The sequence below is a fragment of the Acanthaster planci genome, linkage group LG01 (assembly GCF_054643075.1).
Source record: "Acanthaster planci isolate LZ-2023a linkage group LG01, COTS_SCS, whole genome shotgun sequence".
Lineage (NCBI taxonomy): Eukaryota > Metazoa > Echinodermata > Asteroidea > Valvatida > Acanthasteridae > Acanthaster > Acanthaster planci.
This window is the reverse complement of record NC_141777.1, coordinates 5,663,468-5,681,956: the sequence shown is the minus strand read 5'-3', so window position 1 is coordinate 5,681,956 and position 18,489 is coordinate 5,663,468. Positions and strand designations below refer to the sequence as shown.

The 18,489-nt window shown below is 39.2% G+C and overlaps 2 protein-coding genes across 5 annotated transcripts; one reads left to right on the top strand and one right to left on the bottom strand.

The window, feature by feature from the left end:
- Window positions 1–184: 184 nt before the first annotated feature.
- ddhd1 (DDHD domain containing 1) lies at window positions 185–14,944 on the bottom strand. Its single transcript, XM_022239966.2, has 12 exons — window positions 14,574–14,944; window positions 13,464–13,875; window positions 12,351–12,509; window positions 11,733–11,861; window positions 10,404–10,551; window positions 9,562–9,790; window positions 8,215–8,480; window positions 7,669–7,747; window positions 5,771–5,920; window positions 4,254–4,497; window positions 3,494–3,646; window positions 185–3,199 (listed from the first exon to the last, which is right to left on the bottom strand). The coding sequence occupies exons 1-12, from the start codon at window positions 14,691–14,693 to the stop codon at window positions 3,033–3,035; spliced, it is 2,256 nt and encodes a 751-aa protein (XP_022095658.2). The 5' UTR covers window positions 14,694–14,944; the 3' UTR covers window positions 185–3,032.
- Window positions 14,945–15,001: 57 nt separating this feature from the next.
- LOC147800283 (small integral membrane protein 12-like) lies at window positions 15,002–18,197 on the top strand. Of its 4 annotated transcripts, none has more exons than XM_087147879.1 (2): window positions 15,002–15,109; window positions 16,146–18,197. In XM_087147879.1, exon 2 carries the CDS (start codon window positions 16,224–16,226, stop codon window positions 16,485–16,487), a length of 264 nt encoding a protein of 87 aa, XP_087004005.1. In that variant the 5' UTR covers window positions 15,002–15,109; window positions 16,146–16,223; the 3' UTR covers window positions 16,488–18,197. The 4 variants fall into 4 exon arrangements, with proteins under 4 accessions (XP_087004005.1, XP_087004014.1, XP_087004010.1 ...); XM_087147888.1 differs by having other exon boundaries at window positions 15,018–15,113; XM_087147884.1 differs by having other exon boundaries at window positions 15,054–15,196.
- The last annotated feature ends 292 nt before the right edge of the window (window positions 18,198–18,489 follow it).

The following is an 18,489-nucleotide window of genomic DNA, read 5'->3' as shown; positions in this document are numbered from 1 at the left end:
TAATAAATGTTTTACAGGTACGAACATTGGCAGAAGTGCAAAGATCTTGAAAAAAACATGACTTGCTCTAAAAATGGTAGTTTCAAAGTATATAATATCTAAGTAACTGGGGTATTTGCATTTCAGATAAGAATGCTCAAAACTAATCAGATCACAATAACCTGGGCCACAAATGTCAATCACATTTTCTCTTCAAGTTTGAAAGGGACAATTTAATCACAATAAACACAACAAATACAGAGGACATTTTCCATCTAAGTATTAGATAATACGACTGAATCCTTGAACATTTGGAAATCGACCAAATCTTTGTTGCCTGTCGTTTTAAAAAGGTACAGGAGCCATGTTGTCTAGCTTTAAGCAAACAAAAATCAGAACACAATAGCCCAAACTCAGCCCTCTGACAAATAAATGATAAGGTTGGTCATGCCAACTTCAAGGTAATTTTTAATATCAATTTGGCTTTGTGTCGAGGATGCTAATTTTGTACTAGGTTTGGCCCTTACAACACCGCATATATTCACACTATATTCCCAGTGTGATCAGAGAGTTGTGACGAAAATATCACTTACTAGTTGCAGTACCCGCTATTGTGACCATATGACCACATAGAAACTAGGCTTCAACATCATAAACTAGGATGCAGCCAACTATTTGTGGGAGTGGACCTAACTGATTCAAATCTTCTAAAGCCCTCCACCAAGTTTAGCATCATTTTGATGGATTCAACACTTTGTAACATAACCCAATCACAGAGGGTTCCATGCTTCAGGTTTGAATACAAGGAAGGCAAATGGCACCAGCTTACTGCAGTGTTAGATTTTGAAGGGTTTGGGCAGCATTCTTGCAAGGAAACATTTAAGTCAGGGTGAAAAGATTTAAAAGACTTTTATTGACCAGACTCTGATCTACAAGTGACAAAGAATTTGTGCCCTGAAAAACTTCATGTCTGGCAAACAAACTTGTATCTGGTGAACAACTTTACAGAAGTAAAAAAAAACATACATTTATCTACAATCAATTTTTCACTAAAACTGATCCTACAAATTTTACGGTGAGGAAATTATGACCAAATGTCCCTGTGCAAATTTGCATTGATCAAATATTTCAATTTTCATTCCATATGGGATATTATTTCAGTAATTATATACAATTAAAGTTCCGCCTTAATTATATGAATTCCTTCACTATAAAATGAAACATTTGTAATCGTCAAATCACGGAGGCAGCAGACATGTCATGAGTTGTATCTTTCAGTTATTGACTGAACCACCTCCAGTCATGTTCATAAATTTCACTTGATCATTGCAATACAAGTTGGACAAAATTTTGATATTCACCTACTTCAAGGTCAAAGGTCACTCAAGGTGGCAGCTAAAACAATAATTCAGCTGCATATTTTTCAATCATTAATATATGTAATCACACTGAATATAATACATTAACCCTTGCTTGCTACGCCCTTATAACACCTCCAAGTTTTGAAATAGTCAATGGTATGAAGAGAACAAGGTTTAATACTTTAAATAAGTTATCTTTAAAGTTGACAGAAATTTCTTGAAATTGAAAGCTGGGAAATAGAATCTTTGGGAAATTCTTCAAACTCTTCAATCCACCACAAGTGACTACTTTTGTGAGGGATAGAGCAGATCAAGTAAACATATTAGATTTATAGTTTCAACAGGTGACAGTGGTACACATTTCCATCCTATTTCTTTCAACACAAGGCAATTCATGGTTTCTTTTAATGGAGAAACAGCCAATGTGATGCTGAAACTTGAAACTGTTGAAAGAGACACAGCATGCAAATTTGCTTATGGTTAAGGCAGTATGAATTCCATGTACAAGAAACCCTACTCAAAAATGCCAACTTTTGGTAAATGTGCTCGGATCCCTCATATTGTCTAAAGGCCATTTTTTCCTGTAATTTTGTTTCACTTTGCATTTGTCAGAGCAAACTGATCTCTTGGTTTTCATGTGTCACTCACTTTAGCATCCTGGTGAAACTCGCCGCTATGTGAATGAAAATTGTTGAAGGCTCCTGTTGAGCAACAAAGTGCAAGACTCTTGAAGTTGGATCACAACTATTGCACAGCTCATTCATCAATTCTTTTGTTTATGTAAAACACACCGATAATTGCCCAATCACATCTTATTTAATACCTTGGTATAATACACCAAGACAAATAGGTCTAATGTAACAGTGTACCACTGTGGAGGAAATGTGATGAACATCAGGGGACACTTTGTAATGTCGGCTGCACTGAATTTGCACTGTACAAGCCACTGTGTGGGCAATTTATACTTATTGCTGTAGAGGGGCATTTATGGCAGCATCGGCCACCAGTAAGGCATTGTTACTTATTTGCAATTACACAGAAAGTCAACCATGTTCTCAACTACCAACTGCATATGAAATAAGTCAAATAAGGCAATCAGACTTGCAGAATATAATAAAACTCCTGACCAAATAAATTACTTTACATATAATTCTGAAACATAATATCATCAAAAACACAAAACCTGGGCTGCGATCAAGTCATATCGTTCAATTTGTACAAGGCACAAAGTACTGTACATGAAAAAAAAAAACAAAGGACTAAAGAGTACATAATATTTACAAACACAAACCAACATAAGACTAAACACAAATTGCATACTTACTGTTGACCCATGAAAGTTACCTTTAATTAACTTATGTTAATGGCAAGTTCAATTTATAGAATGGATTGACAAACTTGTTTAAATATTTCTCATGTTTTGAGTTTTCCAGTTGCTTAATGTAATAAGGAGCACGATCTTGCATAGTTACACAGATGACCTTCGACCTTTATATACAATGAGTTAGAAGGGCAATCCATTCAGTTGAGGGAATTCTAGTACGACTGCACAAGAGTAATTTGAAGATTCAGGGGTCCAGCCATTGGTCACATTTAACTTGTAAATGGCTTCTTGGCTGATGGTGCTTACTCCTCAAGGCAACTTCTTTGCATGTTGCTCAGACAGCTCAATTTCTAACCTCACACCCGACCTTACAATTTAGGAGCTGCCAAATTAAGGTATTCTGGGAACAGCTGGGTCAACATGAACAAGGAGAGGTCAGCTGAGGTCCAGTATGAGCTGTGTGATGTCAGCGCCGAGATGTACGTACTGCTGAGATTACTCTGCCGAAGCTCAAAATCAACACGCTGCTCGAGCTCTGGACAATGCATGGATAAGATAAAGCGTGGCTTAACAGCTTATGCATGACTAATTTGGGTCAGAACATTTGACTTTCAACATAATTTTAAGAGTTTAGTATCTTTCACCAACAAAGGTGTTGATTGTTAGAATCAGAATGTCTCAGGCAGTGTCACAATGTTACGGCTGCAGCCGGGAAATGTTTGTACCTATGGAAGCCACTTGCTATAGATGTGTGTGTTACCGCAAGCCACAGCCACTAATTCACACAAAGTCTTAGTCACAAAACTCTGGCCTTTTTCATCCAACTCACCCACGCTCTCCAGTTCTGTTGGTATGCCGGCCTGAACGGTCACTGAATTCAGGTCAATTTCCTCCATTGTCTTCTGCAGATCTTCCAAAACGTCTATGTCAGGATCGCGCTCCTCAGAACGGGAAAATCTTGCAAGGAAGCCTCCAACACCGTCTGAAGAAAAAAAATAACAGCAAGAATGAATGTGACACCAACTTTACAGTCTTATCAAGGAGGAAATAACTGTTCGTAGGGCTGTGCCGAATATCCGAATATTTGATCGATTGTCAAATATTTGAATATAATTTTTCAAATTTGAATATTCAAATGTAAAATTCACAAAAAGGAAGGCACAATTTTCCTTGTTAAAATGAGAAAAATGGAAGCTTGTTTCAAGCACATTCAAATGAAAAGTGTCAGAAATCTTACAAGGATTTAAAAAGTAAATTATTCATTAAATAATTTAAAAGGAATAGAAATTTTCTAACAGAGCGAGAAGTCTTGTTCATCTCTTTAATCTTGCTAAATAGTGGCTGGAGATATTCCTAGATGTGAGAGGCTACTATATTGATCATAATGTACAATTGTGTATGTTATTACAATTAATTTTGTATATGGTTTGTTGATCAATAATCTGCCGGTGTGGAAAACCGAATTTTCGGATATTTGATCATTGACTCAGCCCTAACTGTCGGCTAATTCATGTGGATGACATGGTGAAAAAATGATAATAGTGTATTGCCGCTGTGAGGATCTCAGACTTTTTAATAAGTAATTTTACCAGTGAAAGATGAAGTTCGAGAGACTGCTGATTTAGTACTTGAGCCTGATGCTGTCGCGGGTGGCCCCGCACCCAAGGACCCTATCTCTGAACCCGTCATCTCTTCGGGTGTGGTGCGGCTAGTAGGATATGCCGTGGCTTTCATCTGGTCATAAGGGGTCTGTTTGGGGGAGTCGGCTCGGTGGATCGGTAAGGGGCTGATAGTGGAGTAATGTTTGAGCATCAAGGGCTCCAGGCGGTAGGCCTAAAATGAAGAAGCATTCCACTGATGAAATAGTTCAAGTTTGGAAAGCAATTTTGATTTTCCGGAGTAACTGACAATAAAATGGGAACTAAATACCCAAATGGATGGTCCAAAGGGAAGGGCAGTTCAAGTTTTCTTTTTTACTCCGTTTTTAATGGCTTTGGTATACTATTACACTCATGAACTAGGCTGGGAATATTCTTACTCCCCGCGCTTCTGTAAAATCTCATATTGAGTAAAGATCATTGCCTAAGATTTATATTCTGTGCCCGTTTGTAATCAGTTCAAATGAAAGTGGAATTACCACATGTATTAAGACTCTTATCGTTTAGGTCCACTGTTTTCATGGGCCTCTGTGGTTCCATTGGAAAGTGAACTAGTTAACAAATGGTGATGTCATCAGTATACAGGTCTATTACCCATGACCATCCATTCAAAAATTTAATTAAATACGGTTCAATGCACAGATATACCGTCACATTCCCACGTCAGACACAATAGATTGGCCAAATTGAGGTAACTACGTCATTGCTGTGAACACTCTCTCTTGACTCAGCGCCGGAAAATATTTTCCTTGTAAAAAACCTGCATGTGTGGGTGTTTTGTGTATATAGAGTTTCTTATATTCTCTGGAGTTCTGGAAAATTCCACAAATATATTTCTGACGATGTGGTCTTCCCTCTTCTTGTCTTTTAAATGAAGATCGCTCAAGACGACATCTAGGTTGATGACAGAGATAGTTCTGTGGAAGTGAACTACATACACAGTGACTTGGAAGGCAGGATGTTCTGGAAATTATTTACAACTGTAAAAGTATCTTGTGTACAGCAAGAAAGATGCAGTCAACACTAATCGATTGTTGGTGGACTTTTTCGCTGGCTGATACAGCAATGTTTCACATAAAGTACCGAAGTGAATAGGTCACGCACACAATTAGCGTGTAAAAGGCATTAGCGCGAGAACCAGCGTGTGAACCGACACGCGCGCGTACTCCATTCGTTTGCACTGCACTTTCTGGTTCACAGTGACGTCACACTTCGGTACTCTATTACATGCAGGTGTTATAAGGGAACATCAGATCACTGGTAAATATTGCTGAGATAGAATGGTTAGGTTGATTATCACAAACACTGCTACCCTATGATCTAACTTTAGTTTTATACAAAACTATTATAGACAACTCTTTCTGAAATGATAAAAAATACAAATGTCACAGCACTGCGGCAAATCTGATTATTTCAGAGCTTAGAACAAAGCACAGAGAAGAACTTACTACTGGGTCTGCAGGATGGTAAATGTTGAAGATACGTTTACAAATGGACTTTGGAATAATGTGGCTGACGGACCCATTGCCTTGGGCGCGGAAACCTCTCATAATGAGGAAGACAGCGAGAGGGGAACCGACACAGAAGAAACTATCGATCTGGAAATTCAAAACAGCAGGGATATTGGTTAAACAATCGGATTTAAAGGTAGTGTAAACCATTGGTTTTTTGTCGGAACTTCACAAGATTGGCTAAATACGGAGTATAATATTCACTGCAACTTACATACCACCGACTTGTTTCATAATTGAGTCAACTGCTTTGTGAAAAATCGAGAAAACAGTGCAGTATTTTCAATGCTTAAATCGAAGATCTTGTAATTTCTCTTGCGTAAAATCTATGAATTACAGGGCTTTCGTGTTAAGTGAACAACATTCGTGGGGTCAAGGTAGGAAACAGGCATGACAGGTTCTCATTGCCTTAAAAGAGGAGCAGTATTCAACGGCAAGAAGTAATTAGTGAATTTACCTTGGAGTAATGCATCTTCTTGACAATATAGCATTGCGGATTCAGGAAAAAAATTCACCCAGGAACACAGTTGACTCATGTCTGTGACACTGAAACAAGTAGGCCTCTATGATAATGCATGTGTGCACGCGGTCATGCTCAATGACCACACTTTCACGTCAGTTTACACATCCGTAAAAGTCTAAAAACTCCATTCTTAGTTGACTTTATACAAATGACAATAAGCAAAGAGGAAATTATGTCTTGAAACAAGGAAGGTTTAATGTGTGAAAATGGGACTATTTGTTGACGAAAATCCTTTCACCAGGTAGCTTGAAGGCAGCCTCCATATTTGGACCATACCATTATGCTCTAGGGGTGATTTTCAATTCGCAAAGTTTTTGCATCGAATAGAGTTTACCTTCACACTGATTCAATTTATATCCTACTTTACACCTTACACTCAGTTTCCTATCATTTCAGTTGACAATGCGTTTGGTGAATTTCTGTCGGTATATTTCTTAGCTGCTTTTAGGTTTACCCATTCATTAACGGAGACTCCCACAAGGTCTGCAAACACTACACACAAGAAGATTTGGCGTCTGTTAAAGAATGTGATGTACGAAGCAAAATAAACTCTTATACGATGGTCGGAAGACCATCATGAAAAAAGAGAACAAAATTTCTGTTTTCTTGAAAACTACAGCATTCTGGGCGGAAATATTTTACAGACTGATTGAGGCTGTCATGTTCTTTCTTTGAAGTAAGATATTTCAAGATTATACAGTAGTCCGATTTGGGGGATTTTGCCAATGGAGTACACTACCTTTAAGGAAGACAGTAAACAATTAGCGGTCATAGTCTGCGAATTAGCATGCAACCCACGTTCATTTTGACCAAGTTATAAACATAAAACTTTAAATACATGAATCACATCAAAATTCTAAGCAAAATTTTGCTACCAAAATAAATTTCGAATCACAAGGCAAAAGATTGCTGTATTTTTGCATTATTGGATGCTTGCTTTGAAAATCTGACAAAAAATGGACAATAACACCCTGAAATTGTAGACTTACATATATTTTGTAAAAACAAGAGACAGTTGGAGTATGAGAAAATAAAAGGCCTAAAATCTGACCCTCCTCTTCAAGCTAAAAAAGTAACATATTATCTGTGCATTAAGCATGCCAGTAGAAAGGGGTTCAATTTTTGACAGCTTGTGATCGTCCAAACAATACAACTTATTTGAATCATTTACACAACACGTATATCAAACTATACACCACTTTTAGAGTTTAAACTTTGAAGAGATCATCCCCCTGCAAACAAAAAAACAGAAGAGAAAGGAAGGAAGCAAATGGAAGACTAAAAATGTGAAAATGGCAGTATTAAAACTGACCTGGAAGTCCAGTTTGGGAGATTTGATGCTGACAGCAACTTGGTTGGTTGCTAGGAGTTTATCCTCTAGCTCGGCAACCCTGCAATGAGAAACGTTCTTTCCAAATCAATGAAAAATAACTCAGTTTCTGAACCAAAACCTGCGGTTTTACTAGTCTGTCCTTTTGTAACTGTCATAAAAAACTGTGTGTAGATGATACTTTTGTCTTTTGTGTTTGTCATGACTTTGTGCTTCCGTTGTAAACATGCAGCCGGTAGATATCTTTCACATCTCCAGATTTATACCTCTGTTCCTGTTAGTGAAGATTTCACTAGCTTTGTGTAATGTGGCATATCCCTCTGGGACTGCAGAAACTGGGTGGTGCAGCAGGTATCTGTAGCAATTAGTACGTAGGTCTCTCTACACTTCTGGACCAGTCTAGCCAGTGGTCTCACAACGCAGGTCGGGCATCAGTTGATGAAGAGGAAGATGATCGGCAGAATTCATTTTTTGTCGATCATACGCTATATGTCAATTAAAAGAAACCAAACCAGAAGAATGACCCACTTTTTCCGTGCCTCGTTGAGCTCTGCCGCCAACTCCTGGTGATGGTCACTGACCGAGTCCAGATCAGGGTGGCTCCCTTGCTCGTGATTCAAGTACTGATCATACAGGTGGATGGGATTCCAGCCTGTCAGGATGTCGTACACTATGACGCTGCCTAACGAGTGCGCAAAGATGGACACCTTGCCTCCGTTGGGCTCAAATCCTGGGTTGCGAGAGCAGAAGAGGGAGTAAAGATGGCACAACTGAAGATGGAGGCCTTTCACAATCTGAAAAGTCAAAATGACAAACAATGTATACACCAGATACAATTGCGTGCTTCAAGGCGAAAGTATGAAATTTCAAATTAAAGCCACTTTCTGTTTAAAAAAAATGATTGGATTTTGTATCAATAAACAACATGTTTGGTCAGTGGAACCAACTTTCCAATGGCTTTAGACGGAAATCTGATGAAGATATGTAACTTTCAGTATCAAGATGTTATCCTTCAGTGATAGAATTCTCCAGTAGGCATTTAAGTTCAAGTCCCTGGTGAGTCAACCAGTGTACTGTTCTCACAGACTCTTAAGTGGTACAGGAAATGCTATTTAAGCACCAAATTCCATGGCACCACCGAACACCCAATATTGCGTTAACTGAGCCTGCTAACCACAGCAAACACAAACTTATCTCCAAAGCAAAAAGTTGTGGGTTTGGGATAATTAATGAAAATTCCAGATAAAAGTGTCTCAGAGGGCTAGCAATAACCACGGATCATTTACCCAGGGATGTGCAACTTAAGTTCAAAGCTGGTTCAATGCGTGTTACGGCCGGCACAATATCAAAGCAGAAATTAAATTGGATTATCTCGAATAATAAAACATATAATCCTGTCTACCACTTTGTTTTCTTGTAATATTTTAAGTCAGGGTACACCCTTTCTAAAAATATGCTGCTCAAGATACTTCATCCTGTACATTCTGAGAAAAGTGTACCACAAAATTGGGGAATTTTGTCTCATTAAAACTTCGTTTCTGCTTGAAATTGATAAATAAAAAAGATTTATTTACCGAAACGAATAGATTTAAGCACCGCGTCGGCGCGTCATCTCGGCATAACCACGGCTGCACTGTACATGCTGCAACGCGTGTCATGTGGTCGCGAGTTTTTTCAAGAAAGTCGAGAGCGCTTGCGGGGGTAATAACAATCCGTAACACGCATGGAACCAAGGTTGCACAGGTGTTTGCACTGGGGCCGCTCGCGGTTGCACATCCCTGGGTAAATGGTCCGTGCAATAACTAAGCCCATTTCTCCAGCAGAGAGTTTTTGCTCTAAAGGAAATACACTAATCTGGATCTTACTTTACCTTACCTCAGATCTATACAATGGACTGGTGTAATACAATATATCCATTCCAGTACTGTTCAACACATGTCGCAGTCCTTTGAGCTTCTGCGGCGTGATGGTAGTAACAACTCCATTATCAAGGCTGAGAGATGTCCGCCATTCAACAGGCAGGAACTCTATACGTTTGGTGCAGGTTGGCCCTTTTAGGTCAGGGAATTGTTTGTTGATTATCTTCTCAGCTCCCTTGCGCAAACTAGACAACCCAAATAAAAAGCAATTAATTTAGCTCTATAGGCAGTCAAGCCCCCCAAATCACACGGTTGTTCCTAGGGACTGTTTTGAGCGGTCGGCTGTATCAAGTGTATACAACCTCGTTTGGACAAAAATGCTGGTCCATTAACTAGAAAAGGTTGAACAGAGGTTCCCTGGGCACAAGTATGTCAAACTAAAACACTCCGGCAATTTACATATTGCAAACAACAATATATGTCGAAATTTAAGCCTCAAAACCCTCCTCACAAACTCCGCCTACAACCAACCCCCATCCACCACTGAACACTTGCCAGCCAGCCAGCAACTCCTGAGACTTTTTCAGGGTCTGGGATAAGTTTGAAGCAGCAGTTGCACTAAACACTTAATTCCCCTCGATAACTTTTCTGGGAACTCTCTACGTACAGCTCCTGATGACACTTCTCACAGTGTCAATCTCAACATATGATAGATCTCCATAGCCAATTATTTCATACATATGAAGTTACTCTTAACAGCTTCTTGTCCCGCTACATGTCCGTTCAAAGGCACCATACATTCTTTGAGAGCTTCAAGGGACTGTTTTCAGACCTTCCCCCCATTTCTGGGGGACTCACTCTGAGCAGTTCTTGATGATACTGCCCCTGTCCATGATCTGACCGATGCCGTGGACCACAAAGACCAGATGGCTGATGGGCGGTGGCTTATCATCCAGTGATGCCTCCTCGTGATAACCACGGATAATGCGATAACCACTGGTAGAGGCTGCAAAGGCAAAAGAACAACAAGCTGTCATGGTTAGTGATTTTTTAACGATAAAATATGAAGTTTTTAAAAATTACAAGAAGATTTTTTTACATTTAAATCAAATTTGTAATTTTTTTTGCAAATTAAGGCAAGTTGGTATGATTATTTGTCCCAAAGCAAGCAAATTTAGCCGTATGTGTGTTACCCTTCTTTTGTTTCTTACTTTTGTTACAAAATCAAAGAACCTGTGATTGAAATTTAGAGATTTTAACTGTGCAATTTGATTAAAATCCACAATTGGCATTTTCTTTTTTTTAATAACCATCTTAAACATTGTCTAAGCCTAGGTGAAATACATGCGTGATAACATCACACGTAAACTAAGTGTGGCATCATTAGTACGGAGGCCTATTTGGTTCATATATGAGCATTTCTAGCCTCATTAACCCAAGGATTGTCATGTCATCAACTGCCGGCTCTTTGTAATTGAGGCAAAATGGGCAGGGCAACATCCAAATAACCCTATCTCCCCAATCTACGGCCCAAACTGTTAATATTGGTGTCTCTGGAAAGGTAATAAAAAGAAAATAAATATGCCATAATGTTTCATGTCTGCTGTCTAAGGTAGAAAATTGGGCTTCTGGGCGCAGCAGAAATTGTTACCAATGGCAGCTGGCTATTGTACATGCACTACACAAAAATGAAGTTTCTGCAACTCTTGTAAACAATCTCGTGAAGTTAGTCCTTGCTATAACTGTTGTCACACAAGCAAGGAAAATAAATGTAAATTCAGATTATAATTAACAATTGTCGACTATTGTGGAGTGTGTTATGATGTTTTGACACCTGAATGACTCAAAGAGCCCAAGGCAAATCTATACCTCCCTGAGGGTATCAAAATATAATATTCCACACCACAGCAGTCAGTGAATTGATTTGTATAACACACAGTGTCCCTGTTTGTGTACTTTGAGTATTTCGGGTTGAACTGAAATATGACATGATCATAGTGTATGATATCATTGTGTGATATAACTGTTGTGTAATATCCAACAGTGGGGGTATTATGCATTTTTATTGCCTTGTCGCGATTTCTCTGGGCCAATGAATATGTAGTATTCAAGAGCGAGGTGATACAATATAAATTGCTGCAGGCAGATATGCTCTGTTTGGCTATTACTTCACTGGTGGGTGTATACCTTTGGAGAAGCCAATGGTCGTGCCGATGGATCGTGCAATCCTGGAGCTCGTCGAGTTGCTGTATATGTAGACATCTCGGATGCTGTTCCAGTCAACATGGTGGTCTCTGAATCGTAGCTGCTTTAAAGCTGAAGATAAAAAGATGAAACTATCATCCAGCAAGATTACAGACTGCCCCCCCAAAGAGATAACGGTGGATTTAAACAGCACTCAAGCTGCCTCTTTCTTTTTCTTCCAACATCCTCTTTACGTGATTTAATGACAGGTAAACAGGGCAGAACATGGACATTTTTGAAAATGAAACATGGCTGGTTGTTGGTGGCCAAAGGGCTCTCAGATCAACATTTTCAAAGTGTTTAAATTACAGATTGTCCTCTTTAAGTAATTTGCTGCCAAACAAAATCAAACAATTTCACCCTGACTCTTGAGATTACAGTACCGTTTTTGCTCTAATTTTGCAGGGCAAAGATGGCTACAAATATCATTACTTCACAGAAGAAAGTTACAAAAAAAAAATAATCAAGGCGTCCGTGGTCCTTAAACTGAAAGTTCATCATTACGACCTGCGGTTGGGTCGTTTAAGAGAGACAGTGCCGTCAATTGCACTGTGGTCCCACCTTGTTTGGGTCCTTTCTTTGGTTGTGCTTCTTCCACGATCTTTTGCCCCCCAAACTCGGCAAAATGTTCCGTCTCAATCTGGCTGGCTATACTTTCTTCCAAAGGTTCAGAGTTTCCATAGTAAAACCAAGTGCCACGCATGACATCAACTTTTTCATCTGGGGGCAATCGATGATATGGAAAACACAAAGTGAAAGGTGTTTTTCACACACAAAAAAGCATATATGTGCTCCCTTTTTGCTATTCACATAAAAAGATTTGAACAAGTCTTGTTATGCACCAGATTTGTAGTGAGTGGGTAAAGCCGCAGGTTGCGGGTTCGAATCCCCCCTGGGGTCATGGTGCGTGTGCCCTTGGGCAAGGCACTTTGTCACCCATTGCCTCTCCCCAAACAGAGTAATTGGGTACCTGTGAGGGTGGAGATGGCTGTTCTGATTGATTTAGCTGCTTTGTGCCGAAATGGCAGCATTGAGCTGTGTACTCCCCAGGGAGCTGAGATGGTATTTGGAATGTGTAACTGGCCCAGTGAGCACGGGTAATAATAATGGAAAAGCGCTTAGGAACTCAATTGTATTAGGTGCTTAAGAAATGTGGTTATGATTATTATTACTACTGTTATGCACTGGATTGTTTCAGTGAGCTACTTTGACAAAAATCTGGAAGCACTGATTTCCTGCACTACTTTCCAAATGTTTGGAACGGTTTATGAATGGACTTATAAACTTATTTTGTTGGGATGTTTAAATGTTTATTACGACCAGTTGATCTATGAGATCTGTTCACACCTGTGTCATTAATGGATAGAGTAATGAGATATGTTGATTCTTCTACCATCGGCCAATCACCTTTCCTTCAAATTCAGTTATAAAAGGCTATGAAGGCCTGAGATTTCTATCGGATTGAACAATTCGGCAGCGTGACTGACTAATTGTAAAGAATGACTGTCTTGCTCCCCAAAATGGTCGTTACATCCATAGCTCCCAATTACGAAAACCTGCCACGTTCTCAGGCCTTCCAGGCTTGGAACAGCATGTGCTCAAAAATAGAATAAGCAAACGTGCTTGTGAGGTACATTCTGAAAAACTGACATGGGCAGTGCTCTGCTGGCATACCTGACCAGAAGACAGAAAGACATTTCTTGTCCAGTATATCCACTTCGTATAACCCTCCCCGCACCAAGACTCGCTCGATGTTCTCGTCCCCCACTTCTCCCTGCTCATAGACCTTTCGGTACTTCCATTCCAGCTGACAAGAGTCATATCCAATGAACGGCACCCACTTTTTGTTGGCTTCGTCCCTGTAGAACCACCTGACACGATTCACCCTCAGCTTTTGCACGACGTCATCCTCTTTGCTCTTGGCCCGCCTTGGAGGTGGGGGCCGCGGGGGCGGGGGTTTCTTCTTTGATTTGGAGGCATCTTCATTAGTTGGGGTGCTGTCTTGCTCCTCTTGGTGGATAAAGGGATTGTAAGCAGGTGGTCTTTGATATTCGTCAGCAAGGGTACGATGCTCATGATCCATTGCCTGTGTACAAAATCAATCAGGTAACTCTATTTCTACAGTAAAACACAAACACATCGAAGGTTTGGATATTTTCAAAGTTGACTGCTCAAAGAAAAATTCAATTAACCAATAACATGAATTTCCTACTCTGTCAATTAGCACAATCAATATTAAAATACCAGGTATTGGTATTCCAGATTTATGAGTATATATTCTGGAATTAAAATACTACGATAAAAGATAAACATTCACATTAAAATGTGCGTACAAATGAATTTCCAGAAAGAGTTCCACATCTGGCCATCGTCTTAGACTTTATGCACAAAGTCTATGGACCATGGCAGAAAAGAAAGGGTGTTTTCAAGGTAAACATGATATTTGTTTCACTCATAAATTAAACAGACCCCTTGCAGATGGTACTCGGTAATACTTTAAGGTCCTTTAATATGGAGAGGAACCATTGAAAAAAAGTGAGGTGCAATCCCTCTATAATCATTATTAGTCAGCGTTTCTTCATTAATTTACATGTACAATGTAGTTTAGGCCTATTCTTTATCATGTTTATCACTATTAAATGCTGGTTTTTTCCAATAAGCAGAATATAGAGCTATTTTGAACGCAGTACCGGTTTTATTTATTAGGAGGCCCTGTTACTTAGCCTTTTATTTTAATAAATATTTATCATGTTTATTTTTCAAAATAAATTAAAAATACTGTACCTGGTGCATAATGCCAAAGCTGAACCCGAGGCTTTGCTCATCCACTGTGCCGTTGTTTATGTCGGAGTCAAGGGAGTATGCGCTCTGAAATGACGAATCGCCAGGAGGTGAGAAACTCATGCTGTAATGCTCATTACGGTACTTTGTAAGGAAGTTTCAAACACTGGAAATTAAACGTTGTCTTGCGTGCCACTGTTTCCTTACGTCACAACCATCAGCCTGTGAATTGTTTCGTTTTACATGTCGTAGGCGGGCTAGGCCTACTCAACACAATTTACAGGCTACACGCACATGATGCATGTGTACGTTCATTATGTGTGAATATGATGTCATTGTCACGTTACAACCACATTTTTTAACGCTTGAATATGTCTTGCACCACTACACTGCACGCATTCTCAAATATAAATTGAAACCAGGAATGAGGCTCCAGCTTGAGCTAGTTACAACTATTGAGGGCGCTACCAAGGATTACCGGTGCAATTAATTGTTGAGCCACACAAACCGGATTTTAGCAAGTTTCACCTCCTTTGCGTGTAAGTAAGTTTAATGCACCTGGAAGTGAAAACGGAACCAAAGTCTTATTGTATGTTTGAGAACTTGTAACTTAGCATTGTTATAAGGTAATCAGGGAGGATGTTAATCTAGTTTATAATGATTTGAACAATAACTTGTCCCATTGCCATGATTGCGAGTTGCTACAACTTTAAAAGTTGAATACAAGAGAGACGTACATGTACATCATGTAGGCCTACATACATGTATGTAGGCCTACTAACTATGAAATGGGTCAACTCGTACCTGGGCTAACTCGTACCCGGTCAACTCGTACCCCAAAATATGCACCCAAATTAACTCATACCCAGGTCAACTCGCACCCATGTTAACTCACACCCAGGTTGGCTGGTACCCGAGTCAACTCGTACTCCCCAGGCCCAGTCAGCAGAGAATGTGCAGAGCATAATATGGGGTTGTACATGTACATCATGTATAAAGTGTATAAATTTCTTTCTACCAGTCGGACTTCATTTAAAAATCCCCACCGTGTTTAGAAAGTAGGACATACCTGTAAATGGCATCTGACTACAGGAAAAGAGATTTTTTTCCTTCTCATTCTTTTTCTTATCTGACCAATCACGGTGGCCTGGGAAGGGAAATTTCCGTAATTTGGTCCCTGCACAAGAAAAAAAATAGAAAATTGAAATTATTTATAAAATAAAATTAATTGTCCAGCTTTCGTTTGTGGGACCATAATTGCGAGTTTCACCATTTTAATGATATAAGATGAATAAATGTCCCTAGCGTCTAACATCATCCAAAACATGAGAAAAACTGGATAAAGGGAAGACAAATCGTCGTAATCCGTTTGGGGTAAAAAAGGAAGAAACAGTCGTAATCCGTTTGGGTCACAAATGCGTGTGTTTTCATTGAGGGTACGAGTTGACCCCAAATCATTTGCTATGTGTGAGTGGGATTTGCTAATGGTTTATTGTGCATCTTAATTATGGTTGAACTGCCAGTAATATTGCACTTAAGGTCTGAGCTGATGTCCTGCTTCTTTTGTCATTTCAGAAAAGTTCATCTCTCTTCTAGTAAGGCTACTTTGTCAAAATATCAAACAAAGTGGTACCTCATCCCAACAAAGTCACCATGTGGCCAGTCATCCTTGCGGGCTTGCGCACCTATGCTCCATATGTCACATTCCCTGTAGCCCTTGTTGTTGGAGCCTTTGGGTTCTACATAGAGAGAACATGGCGGAGTGACAAGCAGCCAGCCAGGGCGAGCATCGCGGAGGAGAGGGAGGAACGTTTACTGGCATCTTATGCCGAGAAGGATTGCACGGATGTTGACAGTTTGAAAGACCGCAAATTCATCCCCAGAACTGTGCTAGACCGAAATCCACTGAGCAAGTGAATTGGTTGCCGTGAACTATGAGCTCAACTGAACACTTCCCTTTTAAACGACACAATTTGAATAGCCATGCTGAATTATTCCAGAACCAACAATTGGTTATTTCTAGTCCTCGGTGTTTTTATTTTTTTTGTACCCCTGGATTCTTTTGCATTCGTCCAATCGCACGCTTTGACGTTGGATGTGGCTGATTTTGCAGATCACATTAGACCTGTCAATTTTTTTTGTCCAACCACAGCTTCACGTACATCTTTGATTCAATTTAGCTCCCAGAACCAGTCTTCAAATTGTTGGAATAAAATGAAAGCACTCCAGAATTTTGCTCCTTTTTTCCAACCACAGCTTCACGTACATCTTTGATTCAATTTAGCTCCCAGAACCAGTCTTCAAATTGTTGGAATAAATGAAAGCACTCCAGAATTTTGCTCCATGTCGGGCTGTTGTTCATGTGACAGAAACTCTGACTGCATTGAACCGGAGGATCTCAGCTTACAAGACCAACATCGTGAAAGTTAAGCCAAAGGTGGACCTGAAGTTGGCGTTCGGTCCTTGTTCTGCCTGATTTTCATGGATTCAAGACTGTGAAGCACCAGCACAACGGTAGAGATTTATAAGGGAAGAATTTTTGGTTGGATTGCTAGTATTTTGTATGGGTGGATTCAGTAGGAAGTCTCCTTGAAGAAAATGTCAAAGGTTTGGGTTAATTAAGTGATGGCACTTTGATAGGTACCCTCTTGTAACACATCAACCATAGACGTATGTTTATGATTCCTGCAGGGTGAAAATATACATTTTGGACTGCTTGATGAAAGATTGAACGTTTCCAGAGCAATTTGGCTTTTTAAAAAATTATTTTAAAGTTCATGCAAATTTCTTATAATACATGTACGTCTCGTGCCTAACATTGTGCGAGTGATGTGGAGCAAAGAATTGTACTTCATGAGAATTATTAGACGTGCAAATTGAAAATCTATGAAATATTTCCTTAAGATTGGAAGTTATAAAATATTTCCCACGCATTAAGCAAAATATAGACGCAGTGTGATGCTGTTTTTAAAATGAAAAAAAAATTATACTGCTTGAACATTAATGAAAATTATTATGATTAATGCAGAACCAAAAATTGATCTTTTTAGAATGACACTGATCAAATTGGTGTGTATTGGCAAATCATTAATTCCTGCCTGTGAAAGGAGTTAAAGTGGTATTTGGCAGAGTTCATTGTGACTTTGTTTCTCTAATTAATAACGTGGAGTACTGATCTGGCTTTCTGGATTTGGTCAATTCTTTTTGCCGAGGTTTCCCATTATTTTCCTTTATTTATTTTGGATTGAGAAATTCTTGTAGTTCATATTTGAAAGCTCTTCCAAGAATATTTTTCAGGAAAGTTTTGTATTAATTCAACATAATTCAGGTATTGTGACATTTTAAAAGTTGCCGTATGTTATGTTACTTTTATGGTCTGTAAAGAAATCCTCAAAATTAGCAAATATGTGGAGCTTTAAGATGGCATCAGACATTATTACACATGTATGTGCTTGGATTTTAATGAATGTACAGCCTTTTGATCTTTCGGATGTGATGGCAAATAATTGAAAATAAGAAGCTGTAGCAAAGCCACCAAAATGACTTTTCATATACATGTATGCTACTCATGAAAGATAATAAACATTCTGGCTACTTTAATGGGGCTGTGGCCAGAAGTTTACTGGAGACATACTTTTTGTAACTTTGTACTGTTGTGCTCATCTCCAATGTACGAGAACTATTTGACTTCCCACTGTAGTTAGTCTTTTTGAAAAGTGTACTTTTTGTGCATTTCAAATTTTCATGATGCTCCTTCCTGCTAAATGAGGGTGCCGTTGCCATGAGTTACTGGAGTCACTCTCAAATTAATTTCAAAGTGTGGACCCCAATTTGGCTTTCTAAAATTACTTATTAGTAAACTTTGCACTGTGGCCTGTGCTGGCATGAAGCACCAAAGAAAAGAAAATCCAGAGGTTCA

Coding starts and splice junctions, on each gene's coding strand:
- ddhd1 (XM_022239966.2), bottom strand. CDS start 14,693: ATGAGTTTCTCACCTCCTGGCGATTCGTCATTTCAGAGCGCATACTCC. Junction 12,510..13,463: donor TCTTTCTGTCTTCTGGTCAG/GTATGCCAGCAG, acceptor GATTGCCCCCAG/ATGAAAAAGTTGATGTCATG. Junction 5,921..7,668: donor CTCCCAAACTGGACTTCCAG/GTCAGTTTTAAT, acceptor TTGAATTTCCAG/ATCGATAGTTTCTTCTGTGT.
- LOC147800283 (XM_087147879.1), top strand. CDS start 16,224: ATGTGGCCAGTCATCCTTGCGGGCTTGCGCACCTATGCTCCATATGTC.